Source organism: Sesamum indicum, linkage group LG10 (genome assembly GCF_000512975.1).
Source record: "Sesamum indicum cultivar Zhongzhi No. 13 linkage group LG10, S_indicum_v1.0, whole genome shotgun sequence".
NCBI classification, from domain to species: domain Eukaryota; kingdom Viridiplantae; phylum Streptophyta; class Magnoliopsida; order Lamiales; family Pedaliaceae; genus Sesamum; species Sesamum indicum.
Window position 1 is genome coordinate 2,009,805 of NC_026154.1, and position 18,577 is coordinate 2,028,381.

The 18,577-nt window shown below is 29.9% G+C and overlaps 2 protein-coding genes across 5 annotated transcripts; one reads left to right on the forward strand and one right to left on the reverse strand.

The window, feature by feature from the left end:
* Positions 1,571 to 3,757, reverse strand: LOC105171636 (50S ribosomal protein L7/L12). 4 transcript variants are annotated; one of them, XM_011092809.2, is made up of 3 exons: positions 3,408 to 3,757; positions 2,668 to 2,764; positions 1,571 to 2,468 (listed from the first exon to the last, which is right to left on the reverse strand). In XM_011092809.2, exon 3 carries the CDS (start codon positions 2,314 to 2,316, stop codon positions 1,732 to 1,734), a length of 585 nt encoding a protein of 194 aa, XP_011091111.1. In that variant the 5' UTR covers positions 2,317 to 2,468; positions 2,668 to 2,764; positions 3,408 to 3,757; the 3' UTR covers positions 1,571 to 1,731. The 4 variants fall into 4 exon arrangements, with proteins under 4 accessions (XP_011091111.1, XP_020553166.1, XP_011091110.1 ...); XM_020697507.1 differs by having other exon boundaries at positions 1,571 to 2,521; XM_011092808.2 differs by lacking the exon at positions 2,668 to 2,764.
* On the forward strand, positions 12,368 to 15,054 carry LOC105171637 (auxin-responsive protein IAA14). The gene is made up of 5 exons (XM_011092811.2): positions 12,368 to 12,757; positions 13,121 to 13,353; positions 13,478 to 13,613; positions 13,868 to 13,929; positions 14,764 to 15,054. The coding sequence occupies exons 1-5, from the start codon at positions 12,501 to 12,503 to the stop codon at positions 14,799 to 14,801; spliced, it is 726 nt and encodes a 241-aa protein (XP_011091113.1). The 5' UTR covers positions 12,368 to 12,500; the 3' UTR covers positions 14,802 to 15,054.

The following is an 18,577-nucleotide window of genomic DNA, read 5'->3' on the forward strand; positions in this document are numbered from 1 at the left end:
GTAACAAGGACTGAAGTTGATGGGGGAAGGAATGTCATGAGGAGTAGTTGTATTCCTATGGTTTCCAACAATAGTAGGATTTGTAATTAAAGTGAGATCCATATAAAGATGTCATAAAAGACGAACGAAAGTATTTTAATTTTGAAAGCAACCTCCTAGTCGAAGATCAAGGGGTTGGGAATATCTCTCTTATTTCTCTACTTGATAATCAGGGAGCCCGGCTGCAAGAGCATATCCCTCCGCAACTGGGGACCGAATCCAAAAGAATTCTATTGTATCCCTCACGCCTCACATTTATGCACACAACCAATCTGCTTTATTTAGTTGTTTTATTCATTTTCAAATATTGATTCCAACATTGGAGTGTTAATGATATTTTTACAAGTTCTATTCTTGGAATTTGGGAGCCGAAGCCTAAATATCCCAAATTGAACCATGGGACATCAACCATTTTTTGCTCACATAATTATGATTTGTGTAATATAGCAATAGAAATTGTATAGTAAACTTGCACTGCATTTAATAGTTTGGTGGGGATGTAAATTTAAAAAAAAAAAAAAAACAACAACAGCCAGAGAATTGAACTGTCAAATATACATATATTGAACTTTTTTGTAAATTATATATATATATATATATATGTATATATTGAAGCAAACCGAAAGTAATGAAGATTTTTGTTGGAGATTGTTCTGATATATTGAATAATATTTGTTGATGTGTTATCTTTGGATCATATACGAGTAGAAAATCACAAGTAGGAATTAATCAATAATCATGCAATAATAAAGTAGATATCATATTTATTTATACTAATCATAAAGAAAGTAAAATGTATTGATTTTATTATACTTTGACCAATTTCCCATCTCGTTTTTAACACTTAATGAAATTTATTATTTTCTCATTTTCACTCATCAGTATGGATACTTGGAATGCTTCATCATATATATCTAATTATTTAAACAATGTGAATGCTTCCGTTTCATTTTGTTCAAACAATAATAAATTTTATGCTACATTTGAAATCTTTTAAATTTATAATTATTCAAACAAATTTAAAAATTTTGTGACTAAAAACTTGAAAATTTTTTATAATTTTGAATTCATTAATTCAAATATAATTTAAAAAACTAACTTTTAAGTAATTATTATGAAAAGAGGATAAAATAATTGCATTCAGTTAATATCGCCCATCAGTATTTTATACAATGAAAACTCATAATGATTTGATACTCCTTACAAAATGATTTGAAATTCATCATATCTGATACCAGCAAATTATGTATATAACAAGGGCTTTCACAATAGTTGGTAATCATTCATATAGTATTCACTCCTAGAACAATGCTAAGTACATATTTCGGACGTCTCCTTCCCACAAAAACAAAAAAATTTCTAGATTAGAGGGACTGCTCTTAGTACAGTTATCACATTAACGTCGAAGTTCATTTCTTGTACATATTCAGAAGCTAATAATGCTTCCTAACATTATTAAGATGAAACAAGAAATGATCCTGTTGTAGCAGAAAAGGGAGATACCGTTTTCTACCAAATTTTGCGATTCCTGCAGAGACAGGTTAGTGAGCAGAGCCAACGGTTTAGCTTGAGCTTTAATGCTTCTGAATAATAAATCGTCCTGAAGTAATTATTCCCCTCGGCTGTGAAAAAGATGAACTTCGTTGTGAGACTAATAAAAATCTAAAACACCCTACAAAACGGAACAGAGCATTATTCCATCACTGCAACTCCACCGACAGCTTTGATTTTCTCTATGATACTGTTTGCCTCATCTTTCGTCACTTGTTGCTTGAGAATAACTGGTACTTTCTCAACCAAATCTTTAGCTTCCTTCAATCCTAGATCCGTAAAGGAGCGAATCTCTTTAATCACCTTTAGTTTTGCACCAGCATCAAATTTCTCTAACTTGACATCAAAAGTGGTTTTCTCAGCCTTTTTCTCCTCAGCCTTAGAAGATCCAGCGCGTGCGCCCACTTGGGAACCCAAATCCATTCCTTCAACAGAAATACGTTGCAACATGGGATGCATTACCTTATTCCTCAGAGCTGGGCCGATTTGCATTCGCTCTTCTGGGGGCAGCGATGCAATTTTTTCAGCAAGCTGAACAATCTTGTCTGAAGGTGGAGGTCTCGGCCCATATGGATCATAGAAAGCAGGGTATTTGTATATCTTGGGCTTGGCTTTGGGATCTCTTGGAACAAAGTCAGGTTGAAAACACCTGTGCTGTAAAAAGTTGGTTTTTGTGCACACGTTGGGGCAAGAACGAGCAATTCGACATAGAGTACCTAATTTCATGGTTTGTGGATTAGTAGTAATGATGAGCCAGGAAAAACTGATGGCCTGACAGGAGCAAGATTATATATTTGTAGACTCAGTGCAAATGTTTAGTGATTCCACACCAATCAATCATCACCAGCTGATCTTTGCCTTCCAAAACCAGCTTGCAACTTGAAGGGGAAACAAAGAGAAAAAGCAAGAGACCATCATATTCGTTGACCACCTTCACAAAGATAATTGGGGAAAAAGAACCAAAGATAGCAAGAGGAGAAGAAAATATATGGATACAACATAACATACTGGGTATGAAACATAGTGAACAGATAACATGCTTCGCTTTTGATATTTGCAAGTTTAGCAAACACTTACAAGTATGATTCCAAAACGAGAAATGAAGAAATTGAGCCTCAACTAAAGAAGGCTTTATCTATTTTCTCAATGCCAACTTTCTCCACAATTGCTCAACCTATAGAAAGACAAACCTTTAGTGCCATTAAACAGTCTCTGTCACTTCGGGTAATTAGTAATAAGATAGTATTCATCAAGCATCTCCATGTGCTTTCTCACTAGGCGCATCTTTATCCGAAAGACAGAATATTAAGGAAAAGAACCACTACAAAATAAGTGCTTAGATGATCACCTAATCATCATATAGATTTTACTCTTTTAAGATGGTTAAGAAAACATCAGTTGCAACACATAACAACCCAATTTTGGATTAATCGGTAAAATATGCACCAAATAGTGTCTTTGGTTTATTCAAGAACATGCATACAGCATGTCGCCTCGAACAATTAGCTAATTAGAAGCATAATGTTATACTGTAATCCTAGAAACTTGTACTAAGAACAGCAAATGGTTGTACCAACAGCGAATAGACAAAATGTTAAGAATCACTGGCCAAAAACCAAGAGATGGAAATATGACAGGGAACACAAACAAAATCGGTTCCCAAGTTTAGATCTTGCAAACACACACACACAAGACATGGTTACGAACGAGGTTTAGAGGAGAGACATTTGCAATAGATAAAAGAAAATCTTATACTGGAAAATATTTGCAGTCACAATATGTTAATCAAGAGAAGAAGCAGAAATGGTGCAACGAACCAAAAGAAGCAGAGGTAGACTATGGCCGGAGATTGCAGCAGCAGCGTTAGACTGTGGATGGAGATGGAAACGGCTGCCGTACACCGAGAATAGAGACCTATCTTTTGAGTAGGTGCTGGTGACGGTGGAAAAGGCAGAGAAGCGTATGTTTTGAGGAGGTGCAGGTGAGGTTACCCAGCAGGCGGCAATGGCGATGGCGATGGCGATGGCGATGGCGATGGCGCAGGCGGAGGCGGAGGCGGAGGCTGAAGGTGGTGGTAGGGGGCGATCGACGAGGAAGTGGGGCAGAAGTGGAGTTGGAGGAGGATGATTCATGATTAGGGTTGAAATCGGGTATAACCCAAACCCATGTAACCAGTTTGTGCACTTAACTAAATGATTTAATTAATTTTTTATAAATATTAAGAAAAATATAATTTTATTTTAGAAAAAAAAATGTTGTGCCTTATTAAAAAAGAATTAAATTCCCATAAGGAGAAAATTTTGAGACTTAAATTTTTTAAAATTGTTATATATATGCTACAAAAATAAATAAATAAAGTTCCAATATGAATATTACATTAATATGCGCGTATATATATTGATTCATCGGGCGATTTATAATCGTTGAAACCACCATTCAATGAAAAATTAATAAATATTAACATGTAAAATCTGTCATAATTTATGAAAATTTTAAAATTGAAATTCATGTATATATTTATAATATTTTATTAGAATAATAAAGTAAAAACATAAAGATTAGTAAAGCTGAGTATTACATGTACATGCATAATAAAGATAGTCTTATCAAAATTAATATTCTAATCATAAAGTATCATATATAATTATTTCTAAAATTCAAGTAATGTAATTATTTATTTTATCCAAATGGTCAATTTCAATTTATTTAGATAAGTAAGTTAATAAACTAATTTAATTCAAATCTTTCTATGTTTGATATGTTATTAGTGACTTAATTATTGCTTTTCACTGCAAAAATAAAAGTTGATTTATTTCTTTAAAGTTTTTTCGACATGCCAATTAATAAAATATTTTTACTCAGATTTAACTTTATCCATCAATTCTACATTTATCCCATGCAAGAATGTAAATGGAATTTTTATAATATTTTGAATATTCAAACAATTAAATGACGATAAAAATAAGAATAGTAATAAATAATAATGCTATACCGACTTCTTGTCGCCCATATATGCTAATCAACTCATGAAAACTTTAAGGATAGATGAACTATCAATTTTCTTGTTTATTTTTTTGGAATTATTATGGTTAAATTGGTAACAGGGACTGAAGTTGATAGGGGAAGGAATGTCATGGCAAGTAGTTGTGTTCTTTGGTAATTCTAAGTTAGGTCCATATATATAAAGATGTCGTGGTACTAAAAAATGGACAACATACCTATTTAGGACCACCTCAGTCGTTCTCAACGTCGGCCCAGAAAATGTGATTTTAGGCCACGTACGTGTATAGTTTGCAAGAATTCTTTAAACCCCTACGAATTTTATGATTATATGGTAGCTAATAATTACTTATCTTTAATTTGTGTTTTGAGTTTGAATTTGATTAAAAATGTACAATTTTTTTTTTTTTGGATAATTATGCTCCCCTTCCGAGGTTTGGTGTAATTATATGTGGACCTCTATAGTTTAGAAAATTACATCTAACACCCCTAAAATTTGTTTCAGTCTAACAAATAAGTCCCTCTGTTAGTCAAAAAAATCGAAAAAAAATCTATGTTAACTCTTGATTGATTTATTATTGACTTATTGCCGATCAAATAAACCCTTTTATGATCAAATTACCCTCATACGTTTTCACGCATTAACGCATGTGAGAAGGTATATTTTCATCATTATAAGGGTAGTTTAATCCCAAAAAAAATATTTGACCTGCAATAAATCAATAATCAGTCAATTGAGGGTATATCAATTTTTACTCAATTTTTTTTTATTAATATTAACTTTGATTAATGGAGGGACTTTTTTGTCAGGCGAAAGCAAATTTCAGGGGTGCTAGATGTAATTTCTCAAATTAGGAAGGATCTATGTATAATTATATCAAACTTCAGGTATGGAGAGTGTAATTATCCCTTTTTTTTTTTTAATTTTTGTTGTGCACGTATTGAAAATTGACGGTGGCTGATTTGTAATATTTCTTTAAAAGATCTTATAAGTTCTCGCATCTTATAAGATGTTAAATCTCATTTTTAAAATAAATTTATTAAATATTTAGATAAAATAAAATTATGGAGCTTATAAGGTATTAGTAATAACATATTTAATGATTGACATGTAACTTAGAAAAAAACGATCAATTACATAACAAATATAGTAATAAATAACTCGATTAGAGCATAAAAAATTTTCATAATTTGAGAGTGATTACTTATTATATTATATCCACGTAGCTCGTGGCATATAATTATATTGTTTCATTTTGACCCAACACAAAATTGGTTAAAGTTGAATATACAAACATAAGTATTTACGTTCTTATCCTCGAAAAGGTTGTAATTGACAATTGGAAGACATACTGTCTCATTAGGCCTTTTTTTTAGTATTATATTTATTCAACGAATATATTGATAGACTAAGAACGATTAACAACAAATTACGATAATTCTTGATTCAATCAATATATTAATATAACTGTAAATAAATTACAATAACTCATATAAAATGAGACATATACCTAAATATTCGATAGCACTCGAATTATAATTTTAAAACTCTTTATGAAACCTCATCTTTAGTCTCAACCACTGTCCCAAATCTCATTAGGTTCAAAAGGGTGAAATTGTGACAAACAGAAAATAAAGACAAAAATGTCATAAACAAGGAAAAAGATCCTAGAGAAAATCAAACATCGTAAAAGAGATTGTACACCCCTAGGAACTGCGATTCACCCGATCTTTTTTGAGCCCCAAATTGATATTCTCCACTCCCATAATCTTTTAATTATTTTAATTAATTAATCTCCACTTTTAACTTTGATTTCATCACTAATTATATGCATATGATCTGTCACATAATCTCCCCGAATCGATCAAGCAACTAGTCTTTATTTCCTTATAATTAGTTCTTACAAACCCTATATATATCATGGAAATTGAAAATAATCAACATAGGATCTCTCACAACCTTGCCTCAATCATACCTAACTTTATTAATCTTAATTTCTTGGTTAATTATATCTCTATGATCATGGCATTAATCATCAACCATATGAAATAATTATTTGCCGACAAATAATGGGATCATATATATACAACTTAAGTCCCATAATCATTATTTAGTATACATATTATAATTTTGAAATTAAGAACAACTCGTGTGAATCATCTGATTGCTAATAGGTATAAAATAAATCTGAATTATGTTACTTACTAATTTATTTGAAAAAAAAAATTAAGTTATCCAAAGATAATTATTATACATTTATCTAATCTTCAATAAAGTAAAGGATACTTAATCAAATAAAATTTTGATAAATCGTTTGGATAAAGGTAAACGATCTTAAATTTATTACATACAGTTTCATATTAATTAGGACATGCAGAGTTTCAAAAGACCAGTTTGTTTGAAGTGCTAGAATGTTAATAATTGAACGAGTAGCTAATGTTGTTTCGTGAAGAATCTTGATTAATATATATATACTAGTTTGAACGATCGGATCGTATCTTTTGAAAGATCTAGATCGTTAATAATCAAATGAATGGCTGGTGTTATTTTAATTTTTGGTATCGATCACTCGATACTAATTCGGGAATTTATTAAATTTAGGTTAGAAAAATAGATGGAAGAAAAAAGAAAAGAAAAGAAAAATAGTTGAGCCCAATGGAACTCTTTTGGGTTAGTAATGATTTAGTGAAGTTGATTAATAAAAGAGATGAATGGTACCACAAATATAAAGAAGGTGGTGAGGTGAGGTGAGGGCAATGCATGTAATTTCGATAGAGTTGAGGACTAAAATGCAATTAAAATAAAAAGACATTCCAAAGCAATAAGTGGGATGATGAGCCCCCACCATGGGGGATCCATTGTCCCAACTTCAACCAACATATGGAATAATTATTATTGTGCCCAAGATTCTCATATATTGCATTTGTGGGACTCACAACATTAAACTACATTAAATTTGGTAATAATTTTATATTACCTATGCTTTTTTTAATGAATTTTGTATTACCTAGTTGATGTAAGATGTCTCCTCTGAATAGGGTAATCAAGAGGAAAATCATGTATTACTAGATCTCATGATCAGTTGACCAATAATGAGTCATCTTTATACATAATTTTTATTTTTTTTCTTATTTAAAGATTTTAATTAAGTGAAATTAAGTGAACTATTTACTACTGTCAATTCAAAGGGTTTTCTTTGGTTTTTTTTTTTTTTCCCGAAATAGGTAATCAAATAAAATTCTAATTTTGGATCATTATTATTTTTTCGAACTCAGTGACTGCACATATATAGTAAACTGATAAATATTAATTTTTACATCAAGATTCTTTTTTTTTATTCATTGTACTTTCTTCTCCTCTTTTTCTATTTTTCTCTTTTTTTTTTAAATAAATTAGTTACATCATAAACATCAATTTATATCAATAATCATAACAATTATTTTTAACTAAAATTAAAAAATTTCCTATATTTGTGGGAGGGTGTGGAAAATTTCCCTGATTTAAATGTTTATAATTAAGTCCTATAAATTAGAAATATTATCACATGTATTACAATTTGGTTTGCATAAATGGTCGTTAGCTATCACTTCAATATATAGTTGTTACGAGTGGCAACATAGGTGTCCACGTGCGATAAGGTTCAATTTGGCCACATCTTCCTATATATAATGTTACAAAAATTAATTTACGCTCTCTAAATATTTCGCATTTTGATTTAATTCGATACAGGCATTTGTAAATATTGTTTAACTGTTGTTTTTCCATTCTAGGGTCTTATAAATTTCATTTTATAAAGTTAAACAACTTTTAGATCATATGCTTTGGTAGCAAATACTACAAAAAATAAAAGAAAATGAAGAAATTATTTAGGAAAGTCCTAATTGGTTAGTAAATATATATAGTAAATTAATTTCTAAAATTTATTAAAAATGATTAAGTATAATTTTAGTTTATATAATTATACCATTTTTTACATTTAATTCTTTATTTTGTTAGGGTACTTGTTGGACTGTAAATACTACCGTAACTTTTTTTTTCTTGATTTAGATGGATTTGGCTGAAAAGTGGCACGTGCATTGTATGTGCTGGTTAAAAAATTGAATTTTTCACCTTATTGGTTTTTTTTTTGGTATGTGGCATTGATTTTGGTTTATTTTTCTCATGTCTCCCAAATATATACCATGAATATAAACTATATTTATCTTATAGAAAAAAAATAATCCTTGGTGAGGGGTTGAAATATTTTCCATTTATTCATGAAAAAATAAATATATAGTTTACAATTAATTTTACACCTAACACATTGACTATATTTGTATATGACCACTATATGCTTAGATGGTCCATTGCCCACCTGATGATTTCTTCACTACAATATGTTGAGGGGTGTTTGGACCACCTCCAAACACTGCCCAATTCATGAAAAGTTAGGTTATTGTAAGAGAAATAAGACTCCAAAAGTAAACTCAAGTGGGAGTCACTTTCTTTTAATTATTATATTTATTATTGTGTGTGTGTGTGTAGATAAGGAGTAGGTATTTGAATTTCTTGATTTTGCCAAAAAGCCAAGCAAAAAACAGTCTCTTGTTTTCTTATGTGATATTGACTCCACCAAGTCCCAAAAGATGAAAGTGGTGTGTTTATCTTTAGGGGAGCCCTTTTTTGGACAATTTGTATTTGGGAAGAAAATGTGGATGGGAGGGTTTTATATGATGGGCTTCTATCATTGTTTCTATAGATATCATATATTTCTGTTGTACATATTGATTCAAGGGGTAAAAATGAATTATTATTTTTTTTGTCAGTCAATTGTACGTTCAGATTATTGTGAAATAATTCGTAAGTATTTCTGTATGTGAATTTCAGTCTCAAGAATATATGAGCAAAATCACAGTTTTAGTCTCATAGAATATATGGTTCAACACTTTTAATTTTTTGCTTTACAAGATTATTGAAATGGTCCCAGATTTTGAAAAAAATTGCCTTCTAATTTATCGAATTTTCAAAATGGTCCCAAAATTGAGACAACTCCACAGTCCACACATCTAACTCTCTAATTTACAAAATTTATAGGACTAAATGTATCAAGTTTACTCGATTTGTGATTATTTTGAAAGTCACATAAAGTATAGGACTAAATATTTTAAGAATGTGGGTCATTTTAAAAATCTCATAAAGTAGAAGACTAAAAATATTATTCGTCTTATCTTATATATGTAACTAAAAGTGTAATTTTACCAGAATTTATGTTTGGATTTGTTGGTGGAGATTGGAATCGGAGTTATTCAAATTGTTATGCATAAATTAAGAAAAAGAATAATTGCATAGTGATGCTCATGTGTCATGCACCCCAATTTTTGACATAACATGTATGCTACCTCTACCATTTTCATATATCCTATATATCTATTACTCACACCAAAATCATTTTCGGGAAATTCAAAACATTTTTATTATAACTTTATTTTTTTATGTACCCATAATTCTTTTCTTTTACCTCCTTTTTTTTAAATATATATATACAACGATATTGCAATATTATATATATACTATAAGAAAACATATATTTATATTATAAAATAATAAGTGGCGATGACAAGATTATCGCTAATGATATATATATTGAGTTATAATAATTTTATATATTTAGTATAATAATTATGTATAAATTTTCAATTATCAATATTAAATATATAAAATTAATTAATTATTATTATTATAGTAGATAATAATTATTATTAAAATAAATTAATATGCATGTATAATTATGAGACTCGAACTCATAATCCCCTAATTAGGATCTCAGTTTCACCCACCAATGCATGGGTCTTAATTCTGAAAAACCCCACACATATACATAATGAATTACCGCTCTAATCATTTGAATTTCATTGAATTATTATATACATGCTAATTTCTTCTTTAATTATGTCATGCATGAAATCATATGTGTGTGTATGTGTGTGTGTGAGAATGTGGAGTTTCATACAACAAGATCTCCATTATTATAATATGTATATCTATCTATATATATCATATGAGAGAGAGAGAGAGAGAGAGAGAGAGAGAGATGTCAAAATTACAATTAATCCGTGCAATGCATGAATGATTTCTTCATGTGTGTGCATATGCACAATGGATGGTGAGCAGCTTCCTCGAAGAATCTCTTCTCAAAAACACACACACACACATGTGGGTGTGTGTATATGTATGCAAAATATTTTATATATATATATATATATATATATAGATAAAAGTTGCAGGGTTAATTGCGCCTCTGATATGTTCCCTCCAACATGCAGCCGACCCCATTTATGGTGGGAAGGAGATGCAGAAGATTGGAGGGCAGCCATTTTCGGCCATTTCTCCTTTTTTAATTATTATTAATATTGCTTTCACACTTATATATTTATTTTATATTTATACTGTAAAATGAAATTAATTTGTCCAAACTCAATTAAGATATATCTATCTATATGTCCCAAGAAGAAGACTTAATCCTAATTAATTTTCATAATTAATAAGCTAGCTATCCAGAAAAATATTATATATGATGTAGGCAGACGTCCCATGTTAAGTACAAATCAAGAAGGTGAGTGATTGATAAATCACAAGGCCTTCTTTTCCTAATGAAACGTCTTTTTATAACAAAACTGTAACGCTCATATATACAAAGCTTGCAGAGAAGATAATACTTCACACAACGGGACATCGATCGAGTCCCAAGCTAAATTCTTTTTTAAAAATAAATTTATTTCCAATTAAGAACACCTTAATTACATAACTTTCATAATGTGATTAATATATATTCATTCAACTATATATATATATATATCTGTATAACGTACTCAAACTTAACTATCAAGTAACTTTGGCCACAAGTATGAATTCTTTTTAATACATCAGTAATATATACTACAAAAAAAATAATCACCAATAACTATATAGCATATAACTAATTAATAAATATTTTTTTACTAAAATTCATTGTTAATTGTTAATTTATATTAACAACAAATTCCACTATTTTGCGATGAATATATGTTGAAGTAATTTCTTATAGTAATATTTTTCGTGCTATATCAGAACAATATGAATCCCATCACTACGCATCATTTTATGTATTATAATATTTTCAAACTTTAATACATTTATATATATATATAAAAGATTAATATCTTTCATTATTTTGGAATAGAAAATGAATTAATGATCATGGGTTTTCATGGACCACATCCATTAATTGCTCCCCCTAATCATGCCATTCCCATATGTTATTTAATTCCTTTCCCATAAATTCAGAACAATATGAATCCCATCACTACGCATCATTTTATGTATTATAATATTTTCAAACTTTAATACATTTATATATATATATAAAAGATTAATATCTTTCATTATTTTGGAATAGAAAATGAATTAATGATCATGGGTTTTCATGGACCACATCCATTAATTGCTCCCCCTAATCATGCCATTCCCATATGTTATTTAATTCCTTTTCCATAAAAAAAAACATCCACTTGAACCATTAATTAACAGATGAATAAATTATTAATCCATCATATATATAATTCTAAAAGAAATTGGCTTAGGACCCTTTAATTTATTTATTTTTTAAATAAAGAAAATAACTTTAATTATTTAATTAGTAACATGGTAGCTCTTGATCCCAGAAGATCAATATATAGTATGCATTTTCCACGTGTCGGCATGCTATCCGTCGATACTTGATAGACCAATGCATCCATTGGTATATATGTACATCAAAGTTATACATATTGCTCCCCTTTGATATCATTACAACACACACACGCACAAACACACACTTTGAATCATCACGAAGTAGTGGGAAGAAGAGGAAGATCGACGACGAAATCGAGGATTTTTCAGAGCAAGATTTTCCATGGAAGTTGGCCGGAAAATGGGGGGGTTGCTGGCGGAGGAGCAGGGACTGAATCTGAAGGAAACCGAGCTCTGCCTCGGCCTGCCTGGCGGCGGCGGCGGCGCTGACAAGATTACTGGGAAAAGAGGCTTCTCTGAGACTGTTGATCTGAAACTCAACCTTCAGCCCAATGAATCAGCTGCTTTAGATCTGAAGGAAACCTCGGCTATGGACAAGCCTGTGCTTCCTCCCAAGGATCCAGTCAAGCCACCAGCCAAGTATGTATATCTATACGCTCCTTATACCTATACATATATTTACACACACAATCATGTGTATGTATATGTGTTTGTATATATACATATATACATATATGTATGCATGTGTATATAATCGATCGTTCAAAATAGATTTAGTCAGACCTAACCAATTATACTGCAGTTGTGCTGTTTAAACCGTAAACCATAAGTGTAATATACTAATCATATGATTAATTCATGAAATATGTATTAAAGTATTAACTTTTCTGTACCATCTTTTGTTAGTAACATAGGACAATACTACAACATATTTTGTAGTGAAATATCATGTCCATAACACTATAATTAAACACATATATATGTTTGGATATACATTATTAGGGCACAAGTGGTGGGATGGCCACCAGTGCGATCGTTCCGCAAGAACATCATGGCCCACCAGAAGAGCTCAGACGAGGAGGCGGAGAAGGCGGCATGCAGCAGCCCCACGGCCGCCTTTGTGAAGGTGTCGATGGACGGGGCGCCCTATCTTCGTAAAGTCGACCTGAAAATGTACAAGAGCTATCAAGAACTCTCCGATGCCTTGGCCAAAATGTTCAGTTCTTTCACCATGGGTAATTTTACAACTCTTAATTTCATCTATAATATATATATATATGATCATGGATTGAAATTAATATTAATTCAATTTTTTCATATATATTATTGAACTCGGTGAATTATGTATATTTAAAATAGGTAACTATGGGACCCAAGGAATGATCGACTTCATGAATGAGAGCAAATTGATGGATCTCTTGAACAGTTCTGAATATGTGCCCACTTATGAAGATAAGGATGGGGACTGGATGCTCGTGGGGGATGTACCATGGCAGTAAGTATCCATAAATTCTAATTTAAATTGAATTTGGTGAACTAATTATATGGCAAGTGAAATATATTTGTATATAGTTCAAGAAAAATAAACAATCACATAGTAAATGCATCATACTTTCTGTAATTAATTTGGTTCGATCGAACCTAATTTGAATAAGAATTCTCCATATCTATATTTATATATATTAACTAATAATATTTTCAGAAAAAAATAAATTATAACTAATTATTATCACGATTTATTATATACAGGATGTTCGTGGATTCATGCAAGCGCCTTCGCATTATGAAAGGATCTGAAGCAATTGGCCTAGGTACCTATCTTCCTTTATACGGAAAAAAAAAAAAAAAACCCTTGTTTTTGTTTAACTCATATATTTAAATTACATCAAAAGTATTTGTCTCTCACAAACGAAGGTTATGATACCGCAATGATAATTTTATCGTTATGCCAATAATACTCTTAAGCTGATTTTTTTTTCTTTTCTTTGTTGCTCTCTTTCTTTCTTTCTTTCTTTCTTTTTTTTCATTGTTTTATATACATTTTTTATTCATAATATCTATATATATATATATACATATTACATAAAAAAAAAACTTTTTTTTCTCTCATAAACGACGGTTATGACACCACAATACCAATTTTATCATTATACCAATACTCCTAAATTAATTTTCTTTTTTTTTCTCTTTTTATTGGTTTATATATATTTTTTTATTCATAATATATTTTAAAACATAAAATGTATCTATATCTATACTAATATAAAAAGAAAATGTCATCTACACTCACAAACTGTGGTTTATGACACCGTTGCACCAATTTTTTGTGAAGTAAAAAATGCCCTTCATATAAAACAACTAACTTATCCAACTTTTCAAAATTTACATTAATTGATAACTTTTTTTTTTCTTTCTTTTTATTAATGTAATGTGCTGGTTTATATATTTTACTCTAATTTATAATATATTCTAAATATAAAATATTATTTATTATATACACGTAGAAACGACGTGTCACAATTACTAGTATTTTCAAATACATACTGTATTCACAACCGTAGATAAGTGTGTCTTACATCGAGATCGTCCGTATTTTTGTTTAATTATTATTGATTTTTTTCTCTTTTTAATTTTGTGAAATTCAGCACCAAGAGCCATGGAGAAATGCAAGAGCAGGTGCTGATGGAACTATATTACATGTATGTTGTGAACAACTTGGTTTGATTTGAGCAGGGGAAGTTGTTTCTACGTGTGTTTTCAATTTTCTTTTTGTTTTTTTTTTTTCGAGTTTTCGTGTCGACTGTGTCTGTATTTTATTTTACAGTATATATAGATATGAAAAACCGACGGACATTATTTGTATTGGACAAGAAGCAAAATGCAGTACTCTCATATGTTGTCTGGCTTGTTATCTTATTATTACGACTTTAAATTAATTAATTGTTGGGCTTGCTTAATAATTATTATTATCTGTACGTATATAATTTGGCCTTGCTGTCAAATTTATGTTCGTGTCTTCTTTTTCGTGAAATAAACTTTAAAAAAATTGAATGTTTTATTAATTAATTCGTCCCCAGATTCTTCATATCTTGATTTTTATATTTAAAATTTATTAATTATTGCAAAATCACAGTATATTGATTATTGTAGTCCCCCAAGTAGAGGGCTGAGGGGAACAAGGCCATGTGCATGTTCATGGGACTATTCCTTGCATTACCATTTCTTAATTATTATTTACCTATATATATAAACATTTATTACAATTTTTAAATTATATGATTTTTTAAATATTTGATTTGAATGATTGGATATTTATTTGTCTGCAGATGATATGATAAAATGTTATAAGTCAACTTGGATGTGTTGGAAATTTGTATCAATGCATATAGTAATGGTGGTTGGGACTTGCGAGCACATGCATGTTTCATACATTTTTCTTTTTTTTTTTTTGTTTAATATAAGGTTTTATAGAGGAAATTTAATTTATAAAGTTATAATTAATTAAAACTTAGGCATAATTACACTCGCTTCTTCTTAGATTTTGTGTAAATGCACTGTAGTTTGAAAAATTTCATCCAATATCCCTGAAATTTGTTTCCATCTAACAAATAGATATCCCGTTAGTCAAAATTCACTAAGTCTGTTGATATTAACAAAAATAACTGAATGAAAATTAGTGTTTATCCGCAATTAGCTTATTAATGAAACTATCATTATAACGATGAAGATATACCTCTTCATATAAATGTATTAACGTGTGAAGATGTATAAGGATAATTGGATCATAAAAATATTTATTTGACCATAAATCAGTTTTAAGTCAATATGAGGTAAATATGAGTTTTTATCCGATCTTTTAATTAATATCAGCAAATTCAATGAATTTTTAACTAACAAGGAAACTTATTTATTAGAGAAAAGCAAATTTAAAAATATTAGATATAGTTACACTAAATATGAGTTTATGTCAATGGTACATATTTGAACTTTCTATTTCAAGAAATATTATTAAAAAAAATGAAAACGTTTTAATTACTACCTCTTAGGACTATAATTTCTGGTCAAATGAAATTAATGCATGTCCAAAGTTAGCAAGAAAGTGCTCTTGGATCGCAAAATTAATTGTGTAATTCGAGGAATTTGTCTTTTTGTGTAAATAATTAGAGAATTAAATCCCAGTGTATCTAATTAATTAATTGTAGTCTAAGAATTTAAATATATATAGATATATAAATATATATTAGTTTCTTGAAATTCAATAGGAAAAATTGTTTGTTTAATCTTTTAAGTTTTGTCTATTATTAATTTTAGTTTTTTAAATTTATCTATTTTAATTTTAGTAGATAACTTTCAAAAAATACTTAATTTTAGTTCTTTTGACCCAATTTTGAGCAATTTTAGCCCTACACAGCTCTTTAAGAGTGATTTTAGTCCATATTATATCCATTTATTTTGCATCTTGTAGCCAATACTCGCCTAGAATGGTATAAGAGTCTAGATTTATTGAGAAAATATTTATTATTACACTTAGAGCATTAGGATGGACTATTAGTTTTTATAATCAAAAGGGCAAAAGAGTCATAAATTAGGTTAAAGCACTAAATCTATGCAAAATTAATAGATAAATGACTAAATCTTATAATATTATCAAAGATAAACAACCAAAATGAACTCAAAATTAAAGTTATAGGCCGAAAATTTTCTTTTTTCCAATAAAATATAATTCTAATATGCAACAACTAAAAATCCAACAAGTAAACCTTTATAGTAAACTTCGTTATCAGGGACTTTAAAATCACATATATTTTCTATACATGTGGGCCCTTTCTATACTTTTTTCAAAAAGAAAATTAAAATTACACTTACACCTCTTTCTCGAAACTTTACTGTTTATTGACGTTCGCAAAAAAATTACATAAAATTTTTATTTTACCCCACATTTAATATTCTCATGTAATAATTTTGTAATTATAAAAAAAATATATAATAATATTAACCTTATTCCCTATCTATATATATTATTTATCCCTTTATAAGTACAAAAATTATAAATAAAAATATTAAATAAGGGAATAAAATTTATATGTAATTTTCTTTTGTTGATGTCAATAGTTTTCTTTCAAGCCCTAACAGAAGAGGGTCAAGTGTAAATGAATAATGTTCAGAGAGGTGTTAGTATTATTTCAAAAAAAAATAAAAAAATTAGAGAAAAGTGTAATTTCACATTTTTAAAGGAATCTAAGTATAAATAATCCCGTATTTTTTTTTTTAACTTTAATGCAAGTTTTATAATCAAATATGTGTCCACTACAAATTAAATGTCAAAATTTGTCGAAGTTGATTAAGGACTATATCTAAACAAGGTTTTGATTGTCGCCTCATCTCATCTCATCTCACTCAAAAAATGTTAATATAAGTGGCTTTCTCAAAAGAGGGCTATCTTGAAATCGGTCGATTGGAATTCTTTTAGCCAATTCAATTCTTTCGAGTATTCTCTATCGGATTTTTTTAGAGACTTTATTCGGATTGGACTTCTTAGGAATATTTTGGGCCTTCTAAGGACACTTTGAACTTTGCATTTTTTTGAGTTCTTGCGATATCTTTTTTCTTTATGGATGATTTAGATCTTTTTGGGCCAACCCATTTTAATTCGAATCAATAGAAATGAGTAATTTTTTAACCCAAGTTAATTGTCACCGTTTTGAAAATTCTATTATAGAAAAAGATACCAATTCAAAAATGGGTCGGGTGTGAAATTTGGCCCAATACTTTTGTTGTGCTCGGTGATCGTTTAATTTCTCAGCCCAAGAGGAGGTTAAGGTGAAGCCCAATGAGTTGCAAATGCAATGCAGTAAATTGGTTTATTCATTTTCCAACCATGCCAAAATTGGTTAGAAATTACAATTTATAAATTAAATTTGATTGGTGTTTCCTTCGTGTCAAAGCCCCCCCAAAAAATAAAATTCTTAATATTCTTCAAATGACAAATTATTTAATTAAATCATAGGATTAATTATATTTAAACTTCTTATAAAATCAAAAAATTACACGTTCCTCAAAAAGTTTGAAATTACACTCCACCCTCTCCAAAAATTTTCTTTTTTATACATAACCTCCATGGCCGTTTTTCATGTCTCGCCCGAGTAGGACCGTATCACAAATTCGAGGCCCATTCAATATGCCAACATCTTGCCTTGATCCCGCACGGCATGCCCGATATGCCTTCTTGCCTTTCGGCGTGGCTTCACAATTTTCCCACAGTGCGGCGTCGCCCCACGATCGCTCATCTTAGCCAACGAACCCCCATGGACAGCTAAAACCCAATAGCACGTGCCATGAGTTGGATTGCTAGGTCTTAGAATGCTTGCCTCAATCACCCATTCGCACGAGAGGTGTTGCCCCTGATATCTCGTAGCCTGCGGAACAACCTTGCGCGTCATATGGAACCTCTTGGCCGCT

Bases quoted from the DNA above. Each gene is read 5' to 3' on its own strand.
- LOC105171636 (XM_011092808.2), bottom strand. From the start codon at position 2,316: ATGAAATTAGGTACTCTATGTCGAATTGCTCGTTCTTGCCCCAACGTG.
- LOC105171637 (XM_011092811.2), top strand. From the start codon at position 12,501: ATGGAAGTTGGCCGGAAAATGGGGGGGTTGCTGGCGGAGGAGCAGGGA. The intron at 13,354-13,477 runs GTAATTTTACAA...TATTTAAAATAG, and splicing joins GTTCAGTTCTTTCACCATGG to GTAACTATGGGACCCAAGGA. The intron at 13,930-14,763 runs GTACCTATCTTC...TGTGAAATTCAG, and splicing joins ATCTGAAGCAATTGGCCTAG to CACCAAGAGCCATGGAGAAA.